The sequence below is a fragment of the Lactuca sativa genome, chromosome 8 (genome assembly GCF_002870075.4).
Source record: "Lactuca sativa cultivar Salinas chromosome 8, Lsat_Salinas_v11, whole genome shotgun sequence".
Classification (NCBI taxonomy): Eukaryota; Viridiplantae; Streptophyta; class Magnoliopsida; order Asterales; family Asteraceae; genus Lactuca; species Lactuca sativa.
In genome coordinates this window covers 78,233,240-78,253,462 of record NC_056630.2, presented here as the reverse complement: position 1 = coordinate 78,253,462, position 20,223 = coordinate 78,233,240, and the positions used below count along the sequence as shown (strand labels likewise).

At 32.9% G+C, this 20,223-nt stretch overlaps 3 protein-coding genes across 15 annotated transcripts; all 3 read right to left on the bottom strand.

Moving 5' to 3' along the window:
• Window positions 1-5,328: 5,328 nt before the first annotated feature.
• LOC128127770 (receptor-like protein EIX2) lies at window positions 5,329-8,514 on the bottom strand. Its single transcript, XM_052766457.1, has one exon. It carries the CDS (start codon window positions 8,512-8,514, stop codon window positions 5,329-5,331), a length of 3,186 nt encoding a protein of 1,061 aa, XP_052622417.1.
• A 3,318-nt stretch (window positions 8,515-11,832) lies between these two features.
• LOC128128131 (uncharacterized) lies at window positions 11,833-18,497 on the bottom strand. 13 transcript variants are annotated; one of them, XR_008225776.1, is made up of 7 exons: window positions 18,323-18,497; window positions 16,971-17,089; window positions 16,020-16,111; window positions 15,661-15,781; window positions 15,092-15,208; window positions 14,959-15,004; window positions 14,708-14,843 (listed from the first exon to the last, which is right to left on the bottom strand). XR_008225776.1 is itself a non-coding variant. In XM_052766959.1 (5 exons), the coding sequence occupies exons 1-5, from the start codon at window positions 17,306-17,308 to the stop codon at window positions 12,483-12,485; spliced, it is 366 nt and encodes a 121-aa protein (XP_052622919.1). In that variant the 5' UTR covers window positions 17,309-17,769; the 3' UTR covers window positions 11,833-12,482. The 13 variants fall into 13 exon arrangements, 2 of the variants coding, with proteins under 2 accessions (XP_052622919.1, XP_052622918.1); XR_008225779.1 differs by lacking the exons at window positions 14,708-14,843; window positions 14,959-15,004 and adding an exon at window positions 12,379-12,486; XR_008225778.1 differs by having other exon boundaries at window positions 14,697-15,004; window positions 15,092-15,211.
• A 786-nt stretch (window positions 18,498-19,283) lies between these two features.
• On the bottom strand, window positions 19,284-19,798 carry LOC128127769 (pentatricopeptide repeat-containing protein At5g18950-like). The gene is made up of 2 exons (XM_052766456.1): window positions 19,448-19,798; window positions 19,284-19,400 (listed from the first exon to the last, which is right to left on the bottom strand). The coding sequence occupies exons 1-2, from the start codon at window positions 19,796-19,798 to the stop codon at window positions 19,284-19,286; spliced, it is 468 nt and encodes a 155-aa protein (XP_052622416.1).
• Window positions 19,799-20,223: the final 425 nt, after the last annotated feature.

Sequence of the window (20,223 nt, the reverse complement as noted above, 5' to 3'; positions counted from 1 at the left end):
AAAAATAACCTATAATTATAAAAACTAGACGAATTCTCGTGCGTTGCACAGCGAAGATTAAAAATATATTGTTAAAATATTAAAAGATATATGTTTAAAATGGTTATGTTATTGACATTAAGTTTGAGATAATATTTTTACACTAATATATATATATATATATATATATATAATTATTTTGAACAATAATATTAATTGATATCAACCCACATTCCTTATTAATATAATTAAATATAATTATCTATTTAGTATTATTTTTAACAATTATTATTATTGATTAATTTTATTTTTACTTATGCGGTCATTTTTTAATTTCAATAATGATGTTCATTTAAAATACAATTTATTTATAGCTAAATGTAGTTTATAATTTGATGTTATTATCATTTAAATTTGTTATTCATTAATTTTAAACCACTTATTATTAATAATAAGTTAAATAAGACTTTTAAGAAACACTTAATATTATTATTAAAATTTGAAACATACACTAAATAATAAAGTGATAAGATAGACAATTTGCATTTCAAAAAAGACTTGCATGGATAATATGACATATCCATGTAATTTGATTTTATTATTTATAATCGTTGCTTATTATATATATAAAGCAAATCTTATATAAACATCCAACCTAAATATTCATCTTCAAGTTTTCTTTCTTCGACACGTAAACAAACTTTTGTTATAAAGCCAAAAATGGAATAAAAGACACACTTAATTGTATGATCATGATATTTTGTATTTTGATTGGGGCGTGTACAAAACATGCATGAGCATATATTATTAATTTATCTTTTGTTTGGCATTGATGTAACATTTGAATAAGGAAAATAAGAGTTTGGGTAATTCAAATAAGATAGGTTCAAATCCAACGTATCAAACGGATTACCCATTTACTAAAGTCTAAAACCCAAAAACTCAAACATGTTCTAATACCATACAAATGCATGAGGTTTTAGCAAATTATTATCTCATATGAATTACCATTGATTATGTGTGATTAATTATTAAGAAGGTGAAAAGGTTTGGGGGTTTCAAATGCATGAGGTTTTAGCAAATTATTGTGGGGGGTTTCAAATGCATGAGATTCAAGGGAAAATGCAAGCTTTATAAGTATGTAAGATAGCCACTAAAATCGCAGATGGATTAGGGTAATCTACGATTTTGTCTTCTCATCTGCGAATGTATAAGCGCTTAAAGCATAGGCGTGCACTGTAAGTTGTATGTTCGTAGATTAACCCTATCCATCTGCGACCATCTGCAATTTTCTCTTTTTAAGAATATAAATTCCTAAATTTTTTTTAGAACCCTCATTTTTCTTCACTTTTGTTTGGGAAACTCTCTCAAGTCTCTCAGAGGAAGCTATAGACGATCGTATGCACTCTCCTGAAAACATGGTAAGATCTTTACTATTTTGGTGTTATAATCATCATTTATCATGTTTAGGGTATGTTAGAAATAACTGAAATTGAAAAGGAAAGAGATGTGTATAAACACATGCGTCTCCTGTGTACTTGTTTCCTAAGTACTTCTCCATTGATCTTCTTTGTATGCACTAGAGTTTTGGTAATGGGGAGGCAGGGGATGAAACTGAGCAATGTGTATGTGTGTTTGTGTGCGCCTTTCTCTTGCCTTTATCTCCACATATGGGAAGACTTTTTAATTGTTATCGGTTTATCACTAAACCAACCGCCATATGATTGATATGTAGATGAAAGTTTGACAGATGGGAAGAAATTAGAATGACGAAGCTACATGTCAACACTTTCTAGCCAAATAAAAAAGGCAAATAACAAACTAACCGATTATAATGGGTTTGTTACATAAATTAGCGGTAAAACACAAGTTGGTTCCCTTCATATGCAAAATATATAAATAAATAAATAATAAGATGACAAACTTTTTAAAATAAAACGATAAATTGGTTGGGCTAAAGTGACAATGAAACAAACAAGTTGGGAGCACATTGAAACTTATCCAAAGTGTAATCTAATACTTACAATCTCTTGAAATGATACACGAAGTTGTAAATTTAAATACCGATATTATGATTTCGATATATCTAAGTCGGAAATGAGATACACGAACTTGTGGATTTGTTAATAGGAAAAGGGAAAATGTCATCTTATCCTAACGAACTTGTCAAGTTTGTTTTAAAAGGTCACCCAATTAATCTTTTTTGTACATTAAGGGAACGACATATACATTGACCAATTGAAATGGTCCCTTGACCTGTAATAAAAAGTTTCTATGACAAATCAGTAAAAAAAAAGACGGTGAGGTGGCCGCCTAGTCACAGCTGATGTGGCAATTGACTCTGGTCCACGGTCAACCCTTGTTCCCCAAGATTGGACACCCCCTTATATAAATAAAGCGATGTCCTAATGAGTTTATCACGCCCACTTTGTTACCTTTATCGGTCTCTTCGTTTGTTCTTCCTTTCGTTTCCCACTTTGTGAGTCCATCGAACCACCACTTCGAGATCAGCAAGCATTAAAGAAAACAACCCATAAACGTTTATTAGAATAATTGCTACAATGCACGTGATGAAACTTAATTGTAAAAAAACATATATGAATGGAACAAGAATGGTTTGACTTTGACTGTAGATAGCAACTAAATTACAACATAACCTATATATGGTGTGTATCTAATACCGACTAACAAAGTATGCAAGTACAACGAGGGACACCCTTTATACCAGAAATGTAACTTCTAGCAACCTTAAAACAGATGTGAGATGAAATATAAGTCATAAGATGAAAGATACATAACCTAAAACAATTTCATTAAAATAGAGGGAGTATATAATATTTCTCTTTAAGACTAAACACACTAAGTTGAATCAAATGAAGGCATCACCTGAGTTAGCATTCACACACAGATCGACAAGCTGCAAAACAAAGAATCAAGCCAATCAATGCATGATTTTGGGTAAATTATAAAATTAACGACCATAGCTAAACATGGTGTAGAATATCACCAATCAATGCATGATTTTGGGTCGATTCTTGATTATTTCATCAATAATTGCAAATTATTGAGCATATTAAGGTTTACACATGATATATATATATATATATATATATATATATATATATATATATATATATATATATATATATTAACATCAACCTAAAAATACATTACCCATAAACACCAGTATGGCGGTTTATGTATAATCTGAGTAAAAGATCGAAAGAACATAAAAACTCACAAGGACCTTGAAGTAGATGTAATCATGGGCGTTGAAGCACCTTCATAAAGATGAATATAGTACCAATTATTGATTGAAAAATGGAAATTTTCAAAATTCATGGTTGGATTCACAAAACAACCACCATGCTTTTCTTACAAGAATTAGTATATAATACTTACCTAGTTCTTCATGATGTTGGGTCATAAGGGCCTTGTAATGACCAATTGCTTCTTGTAAAACAGCACCCATTTGCTGATTTGGTAGTTATTCCAAAATCAAATGATTTTCGTGAAGAAAAATCACAAATTTATTTCAGAAAGGGAAGAACAGAATATTATCCATAATTGAATCCACCCAAGTTCAAGGTAAGCTTTTGGACGTTGTACATTGAAATCAAGATCCCATCTTTGCAAAGAGATCAAGGAATTCAACCAGTGAAGTTGTTTTTGTTGAACCTCAAAACTATCAAATATGTAAGTTTTTTCCCGATACATTTGGGAATATTTCCACCGAGTTTATTGTCACCCAAATCTATGACTTCCAAAACTTGTAGATTCCCTAATTCCCGAGGAAGTTTACCGATAAAGCTATTGTTGTTCATAATTTAAGCAATATAATAATGAATTACGAGCAATTGAACATGGAATGCTACTAGAGAGCTGATTTGAGCTTAATCTCATGCAGATTCCAAACACAATTGGTAATTTTCACCTGATACAATAGACAAATTTAATAATTTATTGCTCCATTAAAAATATAAACAAAATTGCCAACAAATTTAATTAAAAGAATGCTCAAAGGTATTTTAATATATATGAACTTACAATATTTTTAGATAAAGGGTAAGATGGTACCTTTACTTGGAACATGACCAAAATTGCTATAAAACATCAAAATAACCACCAAAATTGCAACAAATTCTTTTATTGTTTTGGAACAAAAATGCTTTTTTGAGGATAACTAGTCAAATCTATTCATAAGAAGTCTAATTACTTTCACGGTAGACCTCACATATGAATTTGAAGTCGATAAAGTAGCCCCCAAAGTTCACATATTTGTTCTATTATTATTTTTTCACACTGTATTAAACCTTAAACGTTGGGCTACTTTAACTAAATGCAACATTCATTTTATTTATTTGTTTGTGTTTATTATTTAATCAGGTTGTGGTATATATTAGACAATGTGTTTTCAAATTATATGGTTCAGGCAAAATATTTTATCCACTTGAAGCAATTCAAAGTACACAACAAAACTCACCAGTAATTAACATGGTTTAATGGAGGAGAGGAGCAATCATGAAGAGCCATGCGATGATGCACTCAAAATGATCTAAATTAAGAAACAAAATGTATAAAGTAAAGAAAAAGGTTACGCATGATACAATATATGAAAAACTTAAAACACATAAGTAGAAAGGGGGATGGGTCAAGAAAAATCCAAAATCAAAAAAACTGACAAAATATCATAAACTTAGAAATAATATAGTATCAGAAGTGACTTTATGACCCTCTTTACATCTATTGTCAATGATGATATGCCTTGTGGAGGATTACATAACATAAATGATGATGAGATTAACCCTAATCTAATCTCATAACTTGCAGACTCATGAGAATATAATCAAACAATCAACCAAGATCACTACCATTGCAGATTCATACTAGACCATAGTCTTATCTAAATACCAAATCCAACAAAAAAAAACTCCACCTTTCACCCAAACATCCTCTTTCTAAACATGAAAAACTAGAGATTTTACAAATGAAGAAATAAATAATGAGTCAGTTACATGGTTCTTACTTACTTGGACCAATGTAGAGGAAAACTGAGGGATGCAACTGCATGTTGGGAGTGAGAGCAGCAGCAGAAGGTCGAGAATTAAAAAGAAAAAAAAATCTACAACTCAAATACATAGTAATTTAAATCTACAACTTGATCATGTATAAATACCAAATCCAAAAGAAATTTTGTAAATTAGCACCTCTAAACAACACTGATATCACAAAGGCCATACAAATACAAAATCCAAATAGTAATACATTAGAATAAGCATATCTCAAAAGCAAAACTATCACTGATAACATGCATTCAAGAACTACTTGCATTCCACATGATCGGTGCAGCTATTCTCTTCCTCTCTTGAACTTGGCAACTCTTACCACAACTGCAACGTATATCTTATCCATGGTTTCCTCAGCAAACATGAAAAGTTTGTGTCTCCACTGCTTCTTGAACATCAGAACTCCAATAACACCCCAAAACCCTGTTCCAAAACCACTCATTATATCCACATAAAACAACCATACCTCCATCTTCTCATCAGCTGCTTTGTGTTTCTTCTTGCTTCTTGTTGTTGTTGAATCTTGATGATTTGAGCAAGTGTTTTGCAATGGAGGTCCACATAGATGTTTGTTCCCAGCATATATTGATGGATCATCAATAAGCGTCTGCAGTTGATTTCCTGTTGGAATTTGTCCTGACAAGTTGTTGTGTGACAAATTCAAATGGCTCAAAAAAGTCAAAGCTGCCATGCTTGGAGGGATGCTCCCGCTCAACTTGTTTTTTGAGAAATCAAGAGTTTCCAACTTCATCATGTTTCCAATGCTGTCTGGAATACCCCCTCTCAGATGATTATTAGACAGATTCAGACCCACCAACATCGAAAGTGCAGTGAGCTCAACAGGTATTTCTCCCACAAGTTTATTGCTTGAAAGGTCCATGTTATAAACCATTCTCCAAGTTGTTGTATATTCAAGATCAACACCTTTCATGACCTGAATCACATTCTTATCATGATCGATATCTGAATAATGCTCATATATCGAGTGACCCACAACCATGCCATTTAAGTTTCCTACACACGGAGGGATGGTTCCGGTTAAGTTGTTGTATGCAAGATCCAAAATTTGAAGATTTGAACTTTTGCAAAGAGATGGAGGAATTCTACCAGTGAAGTGGTTTTTGTGTAAACTCAAAACTACCAAAGATGTAAGTTTTTTCCCTATCCAATTGGGTATATTTCCATATAATTTATTGTCACCCAAATCTAAGACTTCCAAACCTTGTAGATTCCCTAATTCTGGAGGAACTTCACCAGTAAAGTTATTTTTGTTCAAATTTAACCAAAATAATGATGAAATAAGAGCAATTGAGCTAGGAATGGCACCAGAGAGCTGATTTGAGCTTAATCTCATGGCAGTCAAACCCTGCAGATTCCCCATGCAGTTGGGAATTTTCCCACTAAACATGTTTCTTGAAAGATCAAGCACTTCCAAATCTGTTCTTCTGCATAATGACCGTGGAATTGACCCACTGAAAAGGTTATATTCCAGAAGTAATAGATCAAAAGACCCATATACATCATAATTTTTCACATTAGGAAGGTTTTTCAAAGATCCGCTGAGTTTGTTGTGAGAGAAATCTAAATAAGGCATGATGAGCATCTTCCGCAGCCATGTGGGCAGCGGCCCCGAAAGTGTAGCATTGGATAACTCTAAGCTCTTAAGTTTCCTCTGATGTCGAAGCCACTGCGGAAATCCATTCCCGATATTGCAAGAGCTGAGACTAAGAGATATCAACTGGAATGGAGGTATCCACCCACGTGAAACATTGAATGTCAGCTTAGTGTTAGAAGAAGCATCCAAGTCCTTCAACACTGAAAGATTAGCAAAATGGGCTTCGGTAACCGCTCCTTCTAAAGAATTGTTAGAGATAGATAGAGTACGGAGTTTGGCAAGTTGCCCAATCGAAACTGGAATAGTCCCGTCTAATAAATTAAAATGTAGATACAATTTTGTTAAAGCTGCTAATTTTCCAAGGGATTCTGGAATTGAACCATTCAATTTGTTAGAAAAAAGGACAAGTTGGGTAAGGTTCCCAAGGAATTCTGGAATGGGGCCAGTCAACTGGTTTTCATATAGATATAGTACTTGTAAAAATCTTAATCCTCTTACAGATTCAGGGATTGAACCAGTCAGTTTGTTGTACGATAGATCAAGGTGTCTTAAATTCGCCAGTCTTCCAAGTGTTTCTGGAATTCTACCATTTAAACTCCGACTTAATTCCAGCAACTCCAAAAAATATTGGGAGCATTCTGATGCGTTTTTTGGTGGGTCAGTCATTTCCATACGGAACACATTATTTGTCACACGCAATTGTTTCAGGTGGCACTGTCTCCAGATTCCAACATCCTCAATCTGCTTAAACTTGTTACCAGAAAGATGAAGCTCTAGAAGTTTAGGCATAATAGGAAGCGATGAATTCAGCATGGTATCTGAAAGGTCAAGGACTTCTAGGGAGCTCATGTTTGTCAATACAGATGGAAATATACCTCCAAGTGGATTATTGCTAAGATCGAGGTGCTGGATGTTAGAAAGTGTACTGTAATTAAGATGTGGAGAAGATAGATGCGTCTTATCCAGCCCACAACCTGACAAATGAAGCTCTGACAAAGAGGGGATCATGCTTAGTAGGTTTGGAAAGTTCCATGCCAAACTATGATTAAATCCAGAAAGACTGAGGAATGTTAGGGATGTCATGTTTTGAAGAAGGAAGGGGAGTGGACCTTTGAAAGAATTGTAGCCAAGATCGAGGTGTTTTATATTAGGAAGTATTCTACTGGAATTAAGAAAAGGACCAAGATTAACATTGGAAAGTCTACAATCTGACAAACTTAACTCTTTTAAGGAGGGAATCATGTGAAGCATCATGTCCCAGTTTTGTGCTCCACTAAGATCCACATAACTCAAGTTGAGAAGCTCGAGTGACGAAAGGCCAAAAGCCCATGCCATATCATCTGCCTTCAGAAAGTTTTCAGAATCGTATGAATTGAGATCAAGAACCTTTAAATTAGAAAGATTTCCAATGTGAGGAGGAATGATACCTTCAAAACCAGCATAAGAGAGATTCAGGTAACTCAGGTGTTTCAAGGATCCAATAAACTCAGGGATCCGACTTCCTAGGAAATCATTCCCACTCAAGTCGAGGTATTTGAGATGCCTCAACTCTGCCAAAGAAGAACTCACCTTATTAGCAGCTAAGTGATTGTAGGGGTAGGGCCAATCTCCTTTGAGATGAAGGCGTTGAACATTTCCAGTGACACCGTCACACTGGATTCCTTCCCACAGGCAACACTCATTTCCAACCCATGATGACATCATTCCTGAGTCATCTTTGACAATACTGTGTTTGAAGTTGAGAAGAGCAAGTCGCTCTTTCTCAGAGCAAAGGACACTAACATTTCCAACCCCCAAACAAGTATATGTGGCTGCAAACAAAAACACACATATGAAAATGAGATGGATCCCCATTATCAACCTTAACTCAGTTTTAGTTTAGAAGAAAGTTGAAGTAGAAAAGATGGGTTGTGATGAAGAAGTGATGGGTTATTATGATGAAGCAACGAGTACATTTATAAAGCCATAAATGAATATTGGAAGACTTGGAAGTCAAAGGAGAATTTGTATCCACAACCTTATATTCTTATGCTTTTTTATTTTTTGTCTGTCAATCAAAAAAAGTGGTTTGTGGGACAAGACTATTCCACACAGCACATGGAATTCTATTTTGCCACAAATTATTAACAAAATATGAATTGAATAAAACACAGTATTTGACAAACAAGCATCTCCATTTTGATAAATCATAGATACATTATAAATATTTTTAAGTGATGGTTACAATGATAAACTGGGAATTTAAAATCGCGGCTAAATATGAAACTGCTAGATGGGTTGAGCAGGTCAAATGAGTGGAAGTCTAATGCTTACAAGCTTCTAATCACATTATTTAGAAATCATGTTATTATTTTGATATTATTATAAAGTCTAAATAAAAACAGTGTTCAAGATTACTAATCAATATGTTCACATTTATGATACACAAGAGGCTCCATTTAGTTTTATTATTATTTTTGACATTACTTGTATCAGACCTTGGCCTCCCTAAATCACATGCAATATTCAGTTTCTTTATTTGTCTTATGTTATTATATGAAAATAATAATTTTAATTTATCACAACAAAATTACAAGTTGCAAACTAAGCAGTATATCATGCACTACTACAGTATTCAAGTGTTTTAAAAAATGTGATGAAACAAGTTTATCCACATGCTTTTGGTCTTTGTCTATATCTACTTTTCCCCAAAATAGGCATGGAAATCAATGTTTAATTTGTATCCACAAAATTGTATTTTTTGGTCATGAGCTAATACTTCCAATCTCTTGAATCACATTATTTATAAAAACTATATTATTATTTTTATAATTAAAATACACAAACTTGTGAATTTAAAAACTATATTATTGTTTAATATATTTAAGTCAGAAATGATACATGTACTTGGGAATTTGTTCACAAGAAAATGATACATAAGACTTTGAAGTCAACATGGAAGTCAACGGACAATTTGTATCCACAAACTTGTATTCTTTTGGTCCAGGTTCACTTTTAATTTTCTCTTAATCAAAATAAGTGGTTTTGGTCTAAGTTTATTCCCCATAGCACACGTAATTACTTGGTCACAAGTCTTTAACAATTTATGAATTGAAAAAAGCACAATATATATTGACAAACAAGCATTTATGTATTTGAGAAATCAAAGATAGATTATAAATTTTTGTAAATTATTGTTCTATATTATAAAAATGATTTTTGGTTTCAACGATTTAAAAAACTAGATACAACAGAACAAGTTGTTTTTAGTATTATTTGATGTAACAATGTTAATGTGTCAAGGAAAGGAAACGTATTTTAATTTTTGATTTTTTAGCTTTGTTCCTAACAGTATGCTGGAGAAGGGTACAAGACTTGACATTGCATTTTGTGGAGTGTTTATGAAAATAAAATTTTAATTTATAACAGAAAATTTACAAGTTACAAATATGATGACTAAGTTGCCCATGCATGTGATGTGATGAAACAAGTTATTGTGATGGGAGACTTGGAAGTCAATTGAAAATTTGTATCCACAAGACAAGACTGCATGCTTATAGTCTATCTATATTTACTTTTCCTTTGACCAAAACAAGACATGGAAATCAAATGTTGATTTGTATCCACAAAATTGTATTGATTTGGTCATGGGCTATTTTTTTTTTTAATTTTCTCAATCAAAGAAGGTGATTTTTGGCTAAATCAATTCCCCATGTCACACGTAAATGCATTTGCCCACAAAAACAATATATATGATGGTTTTAAGACTTATCATGATTAAAGATTGGGTAAATGGCACAAAAAACACTATTTTTACACAGAAATTCGATTTTGACACCGTGTTATTTTTTGTGTCAATTTTGACACTGTGTTTTCCAATTCGTTACAATTCTGACCACTTGACCGGTTAATCAGGTAACATGCTGACGTGGCATGATGACGTGTCAGTTTTGATGACGTGGCATACTGACATGATATGCTGACGTGTTAAAATTGATTTTTTTTCCACAAAAAACACCAAGTTTTCACTTTTTTTTTATTTTGACACTAAGTTTAATTTTTTATTTCAATTTTGACAGTATGTTTTTTTTGTTCCAATCGAACATCATTTATCGAATTTTGTTCAATTTTGTCTATTTTCCATTTGAAACCGTATAAATATATTTTTTTTATTACATTTTAAACCGTATAACATATTTTTTTTCATTTAAAAACCACATTTTTTTTTAAATACAAGGTGTTTTTTTTCTTACATTCAAAGCATTAGTTATATCATGAAAATCAAACTAACCATAAGCTTCTAATAAGATGTAAAAATTTGATGGGTTGCAAACTTGATATCCAAATTTTGATTAACTACACGCCTATAAACCTTCAAACACATTTTAAAGTTGCATATTAATATAAAATACAATTTTTATATAGCTAATACATATTTATACATAAAAATATGGTTTGAGTGTAAAAAAAATGTATTTATACAAAACTTTGGTTTTTAAATGAAAAAAAAAACATATTTATACGGTTTAAATGTATTAAAAAAATATTTATACGGTTTCAAATAGAAAATTGTCAACATTGAACAAAATTGGAAAAAATGATGTTCGATTTGGAACAAAAAAACATAGTGTCAAAGTTGAAAGAAAAAATTAAACGTAGTGTCAAAATCGAAAAAAAATGAAAACTTAGTGTTTTTTGTGAGAAAAAAATTCAATTTTGACACGTCAGCATATCATGTCAGCATGCCACGTCATCAAAACCGACACGTCATCATGCCACGTCAGCATGCAACCTGGTTAACCGGTCAAGTGGTCAGAATTGTAACAAATTGGAAAACACAGTGTCAAAATTGACACAAAAAAAAAACACAGTGTCAAAATCGAATTTCTGTGTAAAAAGAATGTTTTTTGTGTCATTTACCCTTAAAGATTATAAACTTGATTTTGAAATTTAATGATTTACAGAAATACCTAAAATATATTTTTTTTATTTTAAAACTTATTCAAAGTGTAATCTAATACTTACAATCTCCTGAATCACATTATTTTAAAACTATATTGTTATTTTTATGTATTAAAGTCAGGAATGATACAGAAACTTGTGAATTTAAAAAACTACATTAAATGATACATGAACTTGTGAATATGTTACCTCACATATGATTCTTAAAGTCCACAAAGTAGCCCCCAAAGTTTATGTTATATCTTTGACACTTGGGTTCCCTAAATTACAGGAAACATTCGGTTTGTTTATTTGATTATTTTATTAAAGTGTGGAGTATACAAGACATGGTGTTTTTCAACTATTACAAGGTTCACATAGATAACTCACCCACTCGAGTTAGAAAAAACTGACCTGTAACATGGTTATGAGTATAATATATGATGCATCTTCAATGACCTAAAGAAACAAATCAAATAAAGTAAAGGGCAAGGTTAGTCCTTATCTATATATACAATAAAACCCTCAAAACACATAATAAAATTAAAAAGGGGTTACCCTGCAAGAAAAAAGTAAAATTAAAGAAACAAGGAAAGCATCATAACACAAGAGGTAATGAATACATAAAATCTTTTTCATGCTCTGTGGGTTCAACCAACATTAATATAATGATAAAAAAAACCTACAAAATGAGAATGTTTTGGATAGCTAAAATGCATGTATAACCTACATTAAAGTAAGTAATTAACGACATGTAGAACTTTTGAAAGCCCACTAGTCAGCAGATTTAAAAAGAGTAATAATATCTTGCAAGAAATTACCTTTCCAATTAAAATGGATTTTGCATTCTTGAAGCTATGACCAAATCTTTGACATTCGCCAGATGCCTATTTGCAATGTTTTCACCTGATAAATTAATTGACAAATTTAATTTGTTGCTCTGTTTTATAATATAAGCTACTTAATTAATAAAACAAAAAGAATACTCAAAGACATTCCAATAAAGACTTATGATTGTAGACTAATCCATCTGAAAGTGTATCTCAATTCAAGCCCGATCCCTTTCCTAAACCAAATTGAAACTTAATGTATGTACTACAGAGGCATTGTCTAGGTATTGAATTCAATCTCATCTCGAGCAGCAACATTATAATTATATACGGCATTTCTACTAATTGATGCTATTCTTTTTATTCTCTTGTCTTACATTCTAGATATGTTTACATTTTGGTAACTAATAGTGTTATAGGAATACAACATTGAATGAAGAGCTACCTTGAAAGTTTTCATTCAACGACTTTGAAGTCAAGACAAAACTATATAAGCAAGTTCAATTTCAAACATATATACCCCTCACTACATAGTACATACACTCTTGCCATAACTATAAAGTATAAAGTATAAACAATCCCCAGTTGTCCTTCTTAATTAAGCTAGAAGTAGTATACCATATATCCTAAATTTGCATAATATTCCACAATTCAATACTAAGTTGGTTGTTTTTAACAATACTCTACTATATAGTATATACATATACCAGAAGAAAAGTAAACAAATTAGTCAAACAAAAGTCAAAGCTGGAGTCCAAAGTCAACAGAAGTAAGTTGTTAGAATGTAGCTCATGGGTTAGTTACACAGCCATACAGTTACTAGTCTGACTACATATAGAGAGATTGGAGAAGAGATTAGATCATTCTTGAATTATATTTATAGTCATCAAAATAAACATTTTGTCTAGTAATCAGTATGTATATATAAGTAATATGTAACATCAATATTAATTAATTAATTATATATCAGTTTATAAAATACCCAACAAGTATGCCTCAACCCACTTTCCTATCAGCAGTCATCAATATCTGATAATAATATATTACAAGGTCGTATAGCCCCTCCAATATGTTCCCTATGTAATCAAAACCTTGTTCCAGCTATCATTTGGTTGATTTTTTACTTGATTTAACATCATTCCATAGTTTTAGCATATGTATATACTAGTGAAGTTAGGAGGGCCGTGCTGAGCACAGCCCACGAAGGGTAATTTGGGAATTTCGAAAGTTATGTTTTAATAATTTTGGGATAGATGTGTGTAAAATAGAGATATATGGTATTTTGTTTATGGATTGTTTTTCTTGTTTATGCATTGTAGTTTGAAAATGTAATCTATGCTTTCAAGACTTATTATATGGAGGACTATGGTGATTATATGGCATGAGACTTGATTTGATATAGGGTTTTAGTGTGGTTGAGGGACAATTTTGGTAATTTGGAGTGTGTTTATGGATCTGTATTTGAACACCAAATCTTGAAATAGCATGAGGTAAAATGCTTTCATTGTATTATTATAAAAAGGCCATATAGGTAGGTTACAAGGGCATAATGGTAATGTGGGTATATAGATACTTCTAAATTTGATGTTAATGACAATTTTGCGAAGGTGCATTGGCTGAGGGTGAGATATTAGACGAAACTCGAATTTGCTGTCAGTTACCATCGGATTTATTTGATCTAAAGAATGATCAAATACAGAAAATAAACTGTAAATACAAATAACAAATATCTAAATTTCTATATACCAACTTGGTAACTGCTATGAAAAACCACTGTCAAGGGGTGGATATTGGGCCAAAGTCAAAAGAAAAACATTAAAACCAGCAGAACGAGCCTGATAGTTCTAAGTATCCATGCGGTTTAAAATTACAACAAATTCATCAAGAACAAGTCAGTTTCCACAGTTGCCTTTAATGGCTGAAAGTTTCTCCCATGTGCATCTTCTTCCTCGATTTGCAGTTTTTTTGAAGCTCTAAATGAGATGGGTTTGTATGTTCTTTGAGCAGTAAAGTTTAAGGTAAAAAAAAAAAGAATCAAAATGTAAACTTTTTATAGGTATCAAAATTACACCCGACACACTTCTGTCAAATGAAGACAACCAACAGTTGGCTAAATAAACACAAATAATATTCATAAATACTTCGATAACTTGTGGAAAAAACTCACTCTCCTAAAAATTTCCTTTCTTGCAAAGTATATGTATAAGTTTATTAAAATTGAGATCATAAGGAAAGAGAATTGTCATGAGCATTGTATCGAACAGTTGGTATGCGTTGGATATAATATATATGCATTTATGATTCATGTAGTACTACTTATTATATATACGTTATGCTCAGGGTTTGATATCCTCATAAAGGATTTATTTTTCCAGCTATATAAAACTCTTGCATCAACTAATGGTGTCATGTGTTTCTGCTGAGACTTTGTTCCTGGTTGCCAGTTAGAAAATATTCAGAAAAAAATTAAATTTTTTAATGTGTCAATGATGATTCAAATATCCTTTTGAAATCAGGGAAGCATGAGGTTGCTATTAAATTGCCGTACCATCTATTGAGGAAGGGGATTTTAGCATGTTTTTGTTGCTGCATACCTAAAAGAACTCCAACATATAAGATAAGATATTGATTTATAAAGTAAATTATATAATAATTATATTTATTGGTGTATAAAGCCCAACCTTTGGGCGACTGTCAAAAAGCGCAATCAGTAGCTTTTGCACCATTATTTTATTTCCCCAACAACTTGAATCCAAAAACCTTTGGAAATACCATGCTCATTCCCCTATCACGATTACCTGCTAACATTAGTTTTTAAGGTTATAAGATCTCAACAACCTTGGTTGAGCACCTAGAGCATTAATGAAGAAATGAAGAAACATGGGCCATCGTTTGAGATGCAAGTTGAAGGAAAAGCTCTAAATGTATAATGTCAATTACAATCATTTCAAATCTTTAATAACATTAAATAGGTTGTTATTTCAGGTTCCAATTAGACATAAATTCAAACTTTAAATTTGAAAATAGCATCTTATTAATCTTGGTTGCCATTTTTTTAAACTTTAAAGTAGGATTCAACTTTAACTTTCATATCTTTTTATGCTAGTACCAAGATCCATTCTTTTTAAATTCAAGAAATTTAATGTTATGTACTCTTATTTATATTCCTTGATTCCGTCCCATATCAGATAATAGTAAGTCAAATTCCAAAACCCACAAAGTTGAATCAAATTGTTTTTTGGAAACTAACCTCCATAGAAGTATTTTGTTTCGGAATGGAGTGGTGAAAGTGTTTGATGAGTCCACAGGGTCTGAGGTTGACTTGCAATCTAGGTTTCTCAATTCCGCAAAAGGATTTAATGAAATAATCCCTTTCATTTTTTGTATGAAAATAACAAATAAACTGTTAGTTTTAACCTAAGAAAAATATTAAAAGATCATGAAACTCTCGAGCTTGTAGCTAGTCCACCAACATCTGGGGAAAATGCTACTAAATTCTCAACACAAATAAGTCCTCATCCTAACCTTATTATATCTCATATGAATTAATTACAATCTATGTAACCAACAAAAACCATATTACTAATCTGACAGTTAATGTATCCTTACCTGCAAGTACATTTTCATCCTCGACAAATTTATCGAGTGGTATCCAAAGGTTCAGAAACATGTCTCCTGCCAAATCTCCATATTCTAGCACACTAAACTTGAGATAACAAAGTAATCACAATGGAAACTTTCAAACCACACAATTAAAAAGGTTTCAAGAGCCTCCAAGAATTGTTAGTCATTATAAATTTTCAATTTCTAGCACATCATTGACGTTTATATTCGGATGATAGACATGCAATCAATACTCAATAGTCATTAAACATTAAGATGGAATGATATTCTACTATTGCTGTATATTTTTGGATGACACTGTTGTTAAAGGGTAATTGAGATATCTTATTTTTTGATCAAGAACAACTCCGCTTTTAAAGGACATACCGAAATTGAAACCATTACCTTGATTCACAAATGCGTCTTACACGTATATTCTAAATCCTAATTAAGTAGAACCATGACAAGACTACAAATACCCTGGGTATGACGATTATAAAAAAACATCAAGAAAGATGATCTGGAAGGGCATGTAGATATATTAGAAATCTGATTAATAAATTTAGTGTTAGATAAGAACATACTTTGTTCAATCAGTACAAACTGACAGCAAAGTTTCCCACAAAAATTGACAATCAAATTCCCAAATTTGAATCCCAAACCATCTCTTCTTTCCCTGTTTCAACATCATTAGCATTGAGAATAGATCCAGCAAACCCAGGCACTAAAATAACTATATTCTGAAGGTGGTCATGATGGTTTTTTCCGTACGATTACTAAAATCAAAAGAGAATCAAGAAAGTCATTGTATATGTTAAACTATTAAAAAAAAAAGGAAAATTAGTTTTATCTAACAGTCAACAAAAGATGAGAGTAAGAATACAAGCTGGTCATGGTGGTGGATACTGTGCACGTCAATAAGTAATCGAGAAAGAGAAAATGAGAAAAATAGATTACCTTAATTTAAGGTTCCATGTCATCGATTTGTCATTAGTAACGGTCTTTAGGCTAAATCGTCTCTTCATCAGGCCCTTCCCTTTCGTCCTCTTCAACATCAATCGTGAAGCAACAAAACCCTAGAGAGAGAAAGAGGAATTGAGATGTATTGAGGAGGGAGAAACATTACGACAAGAAGAAGATGCGAGTACGAAGCAAAATCTTTAAGACAGAAACAACAGCAAACCGATTATGGAAATGGGGAAAGAAGAATCAAATATTAAATCGCAAAAAAACAACCAACAACAAACATGTGAAATTATGCGAACCTTAAATACAGAATAAACATGGAGCGGCATGAAGAGGAAGTCAAAAGGGTGACTCAGCAGCAATCAATGGGAGGTGGCGGTAAAAAGGGATCCAAAAGATATGCAGCTTTGGGGGGAACGTGGCCGCCAAGAAGGAAAACCCACCGCTAAGTCTTCTACCTCATCGTGACGTCTAGGTGACCTTCATCAATAGCCAAACGACGCCGTTTATTGAACCCAGTGGTCGGTGCGCAAAACCAAGTAGGAGGTGGCGGGAAAACGGAAAAACATGAGAAAATAGACAGTGACTCGGCTTGACACAACTAATTGAGGCGGTGTGGAGAAGGAAAGCAAACCGACTCCACATAAGTTAAAGAATGACCGCCAGACTTCTTATTGGATGAGGAAAGCAGCAGGCAAGCAGGTGACGTGCATAGTCTTACTGTCTAAAGAAGGATCTCGTATATAGGTAATTGATATAATATTTTCATTTTTATTAGGGGTGTTTGGATAGGAAAAAAAAAAAACTGCTTATTGCTTAAATAAGCTAATTTAAGCGTTTGGATAAAATCCAGCTTATTAGGCTAAATAAGCTAATTTTAATAAGCATTCCTCCCCATGCTTATTGCTTATTGCTTATTCCCACCACAAATAAGCTATAAGCAAGAAGCTAAAAATCTAATCCAAACACCAACATTATCTAATTCAATTTAATCACCATTCCCCAATTTAACCCAGAATTGACAAAATTAGGTCCCTAAACACTATCTCAAGTCTCAACTCAGCTTTCTTCTAACTTAGTTCTATGTCTTGTTTTAGCTAAAACCCCAACAAATGATCATCTTACAACCATTACTTTAACACAACGTAAAAAAAATCCAAATTAAAGCTTGACCACAGAAAAGTCAAATCTGTCAGTTTAAATATTAAGTCAATGCCGTATATAATATTCTTCCAATAATTCAAGTTTCTAGTGACGTTTTAAGATACAAATCTATACCAAGCTGTGAATGCATCACAATAACTCCAACAATTTCACAATCTTTACTAGGGTTTAGATGTTACCTTCACAATTTGGTTTCAAAACTGAAATTGGAGAGTTATGCGGTCGTTTCTGATCATCCCGGCCACCAATGACCTCTGCCGGCCGCCGCCGCAACCACTGCCATCTGCAGCCACCCACGGCGGCGCTGCTGGCTCCATCGATCCCAACAGCAGCTATTTGCTGCTGCCTTGCGTTTTTTTTTCCTGCTTGTCTATCTCTTTTCTCGAAATAACCCTTTTATTTTTTTATTAAGACAAAACTTCAAAAATGGTCCCTGTGGTTTTTAAAAATATCAAGTTTAGTCCCTAAGTTCAAAAAACCTCACAGATGGTCCTTGTGGTTTCAAAACTTTTAATATTTGGTCATTTTCACTAACTCCGTTAGTTTTTGGCCGTTAAGTGAAGGGCAATTCTGTCATTTCACTTCCACAGAGACCATTTATGAAGTTTTAACTTATTATTTTTTTTTAAAGAAAAAAATATAATTATTTAATATTAAAGGGTCCCACCCCCCCCCCTTCTCTCTCTCTCTCTCTCTCTCTCTCTCTCTCTCTCTCTCTCTCTCTCCAAAACAAATAAGGGGAAAGGACTTTTTTCGCTAACTCAGATCGAAGAAGACGAACAAGCAGAAAAAAAATGGTCCGGTGATGATTGATAGAATCGCTAAGGAGGGGCGGAGAGATCAATCTCCGACGACCCTCGGGTTTAATTTACCTCCGGAGAGATCGATCAAAAACATACCCCACCCCCGCTTCTTCTTCCCCAACCAGGTTTCAGTATGAGCGAGAATACATCTTTCCCAAGCATCACATTAGTGGAAGCATTCACTTTGCGTTTGATCTCCGCCATTGTTTCCTTCGTTGAATCATATATCGTGCAATTCCTCTGAGAGAAGCGTCCTTCGATATGATACTCCTCTGAACGATCGCCGAACATTCCCACCGTCATGTTTGACTTTCTGATGATCGAAGATCTCTTCAAGCTAATATCGGCTTATCACCTTCCATCCTCTCACCCAAAAAACCCTCCCACCATTCATGTAGACTTGGTCTCTGTTAATCAATAGGTTATTGAAATCCTTGACATGTGGAAAGTAAATCTAATCGGAGAAAAAAGACACAATTAACAATTTAACATCTAACATACCTTCCGGCGAAGAAGACCGGGTACTCTGTCATACTTTTGATCCAGTATAAATTCAAATAACAATTTGTCAAAAGCAAATTTGTGAGGAACATACCCTTTGTTTAAAAATAGTTGAAGAAGATGATACCCTTCTGTGACATTTCTGTCCAAACAAAAGGCTTGGATCAAGCAACTGGCAGTATCAAGATCTGCAACAATGCCAGATTGCATCATTTCACCATATAATTCCCATACAAGATTCGTATACCCTTCTTGAATGGAAGAAAGTAAAAGACAGTTCCATGTTTCTAATGAAGGGCAAACTCCAACTTTCTTCATTTCATCGAACACTTGGAGTGCATCCTCAATCATTTTACTTTCACACAAACACCTTATATATGATTCAAGATCAGCCGACTCCGGGACAAATTGAGTAAAATCGAGAAAACTCTTTTTGTTGATTTGGACCATGTAAAATAAGGAAAATGGGGCTACAGTGGAATAGAAGATGCAACAGAGAGAGAGAGAGAGAGAGAGAGAGAGAGATGGGACCCTTTAATATTAAATAATTATATTTTTTTCTTTTTAAAAAAAATAAGTTAAAACTTCATAAATGGTCCCTGTGGAAGTGAAATGACAGAATTGTCTTTCACTTAACGGCCAAAAGCTAACGGAGTTAGCGAAAAGGACCAAACGTTAAAAGTTTTGAAACCACAGGGACCATCTGTGAGGTTTTTTGAACTTAAGGACTAAACTTGATATTTTCGAAAACCACAGGGACCATTTTTAAAGTTTTG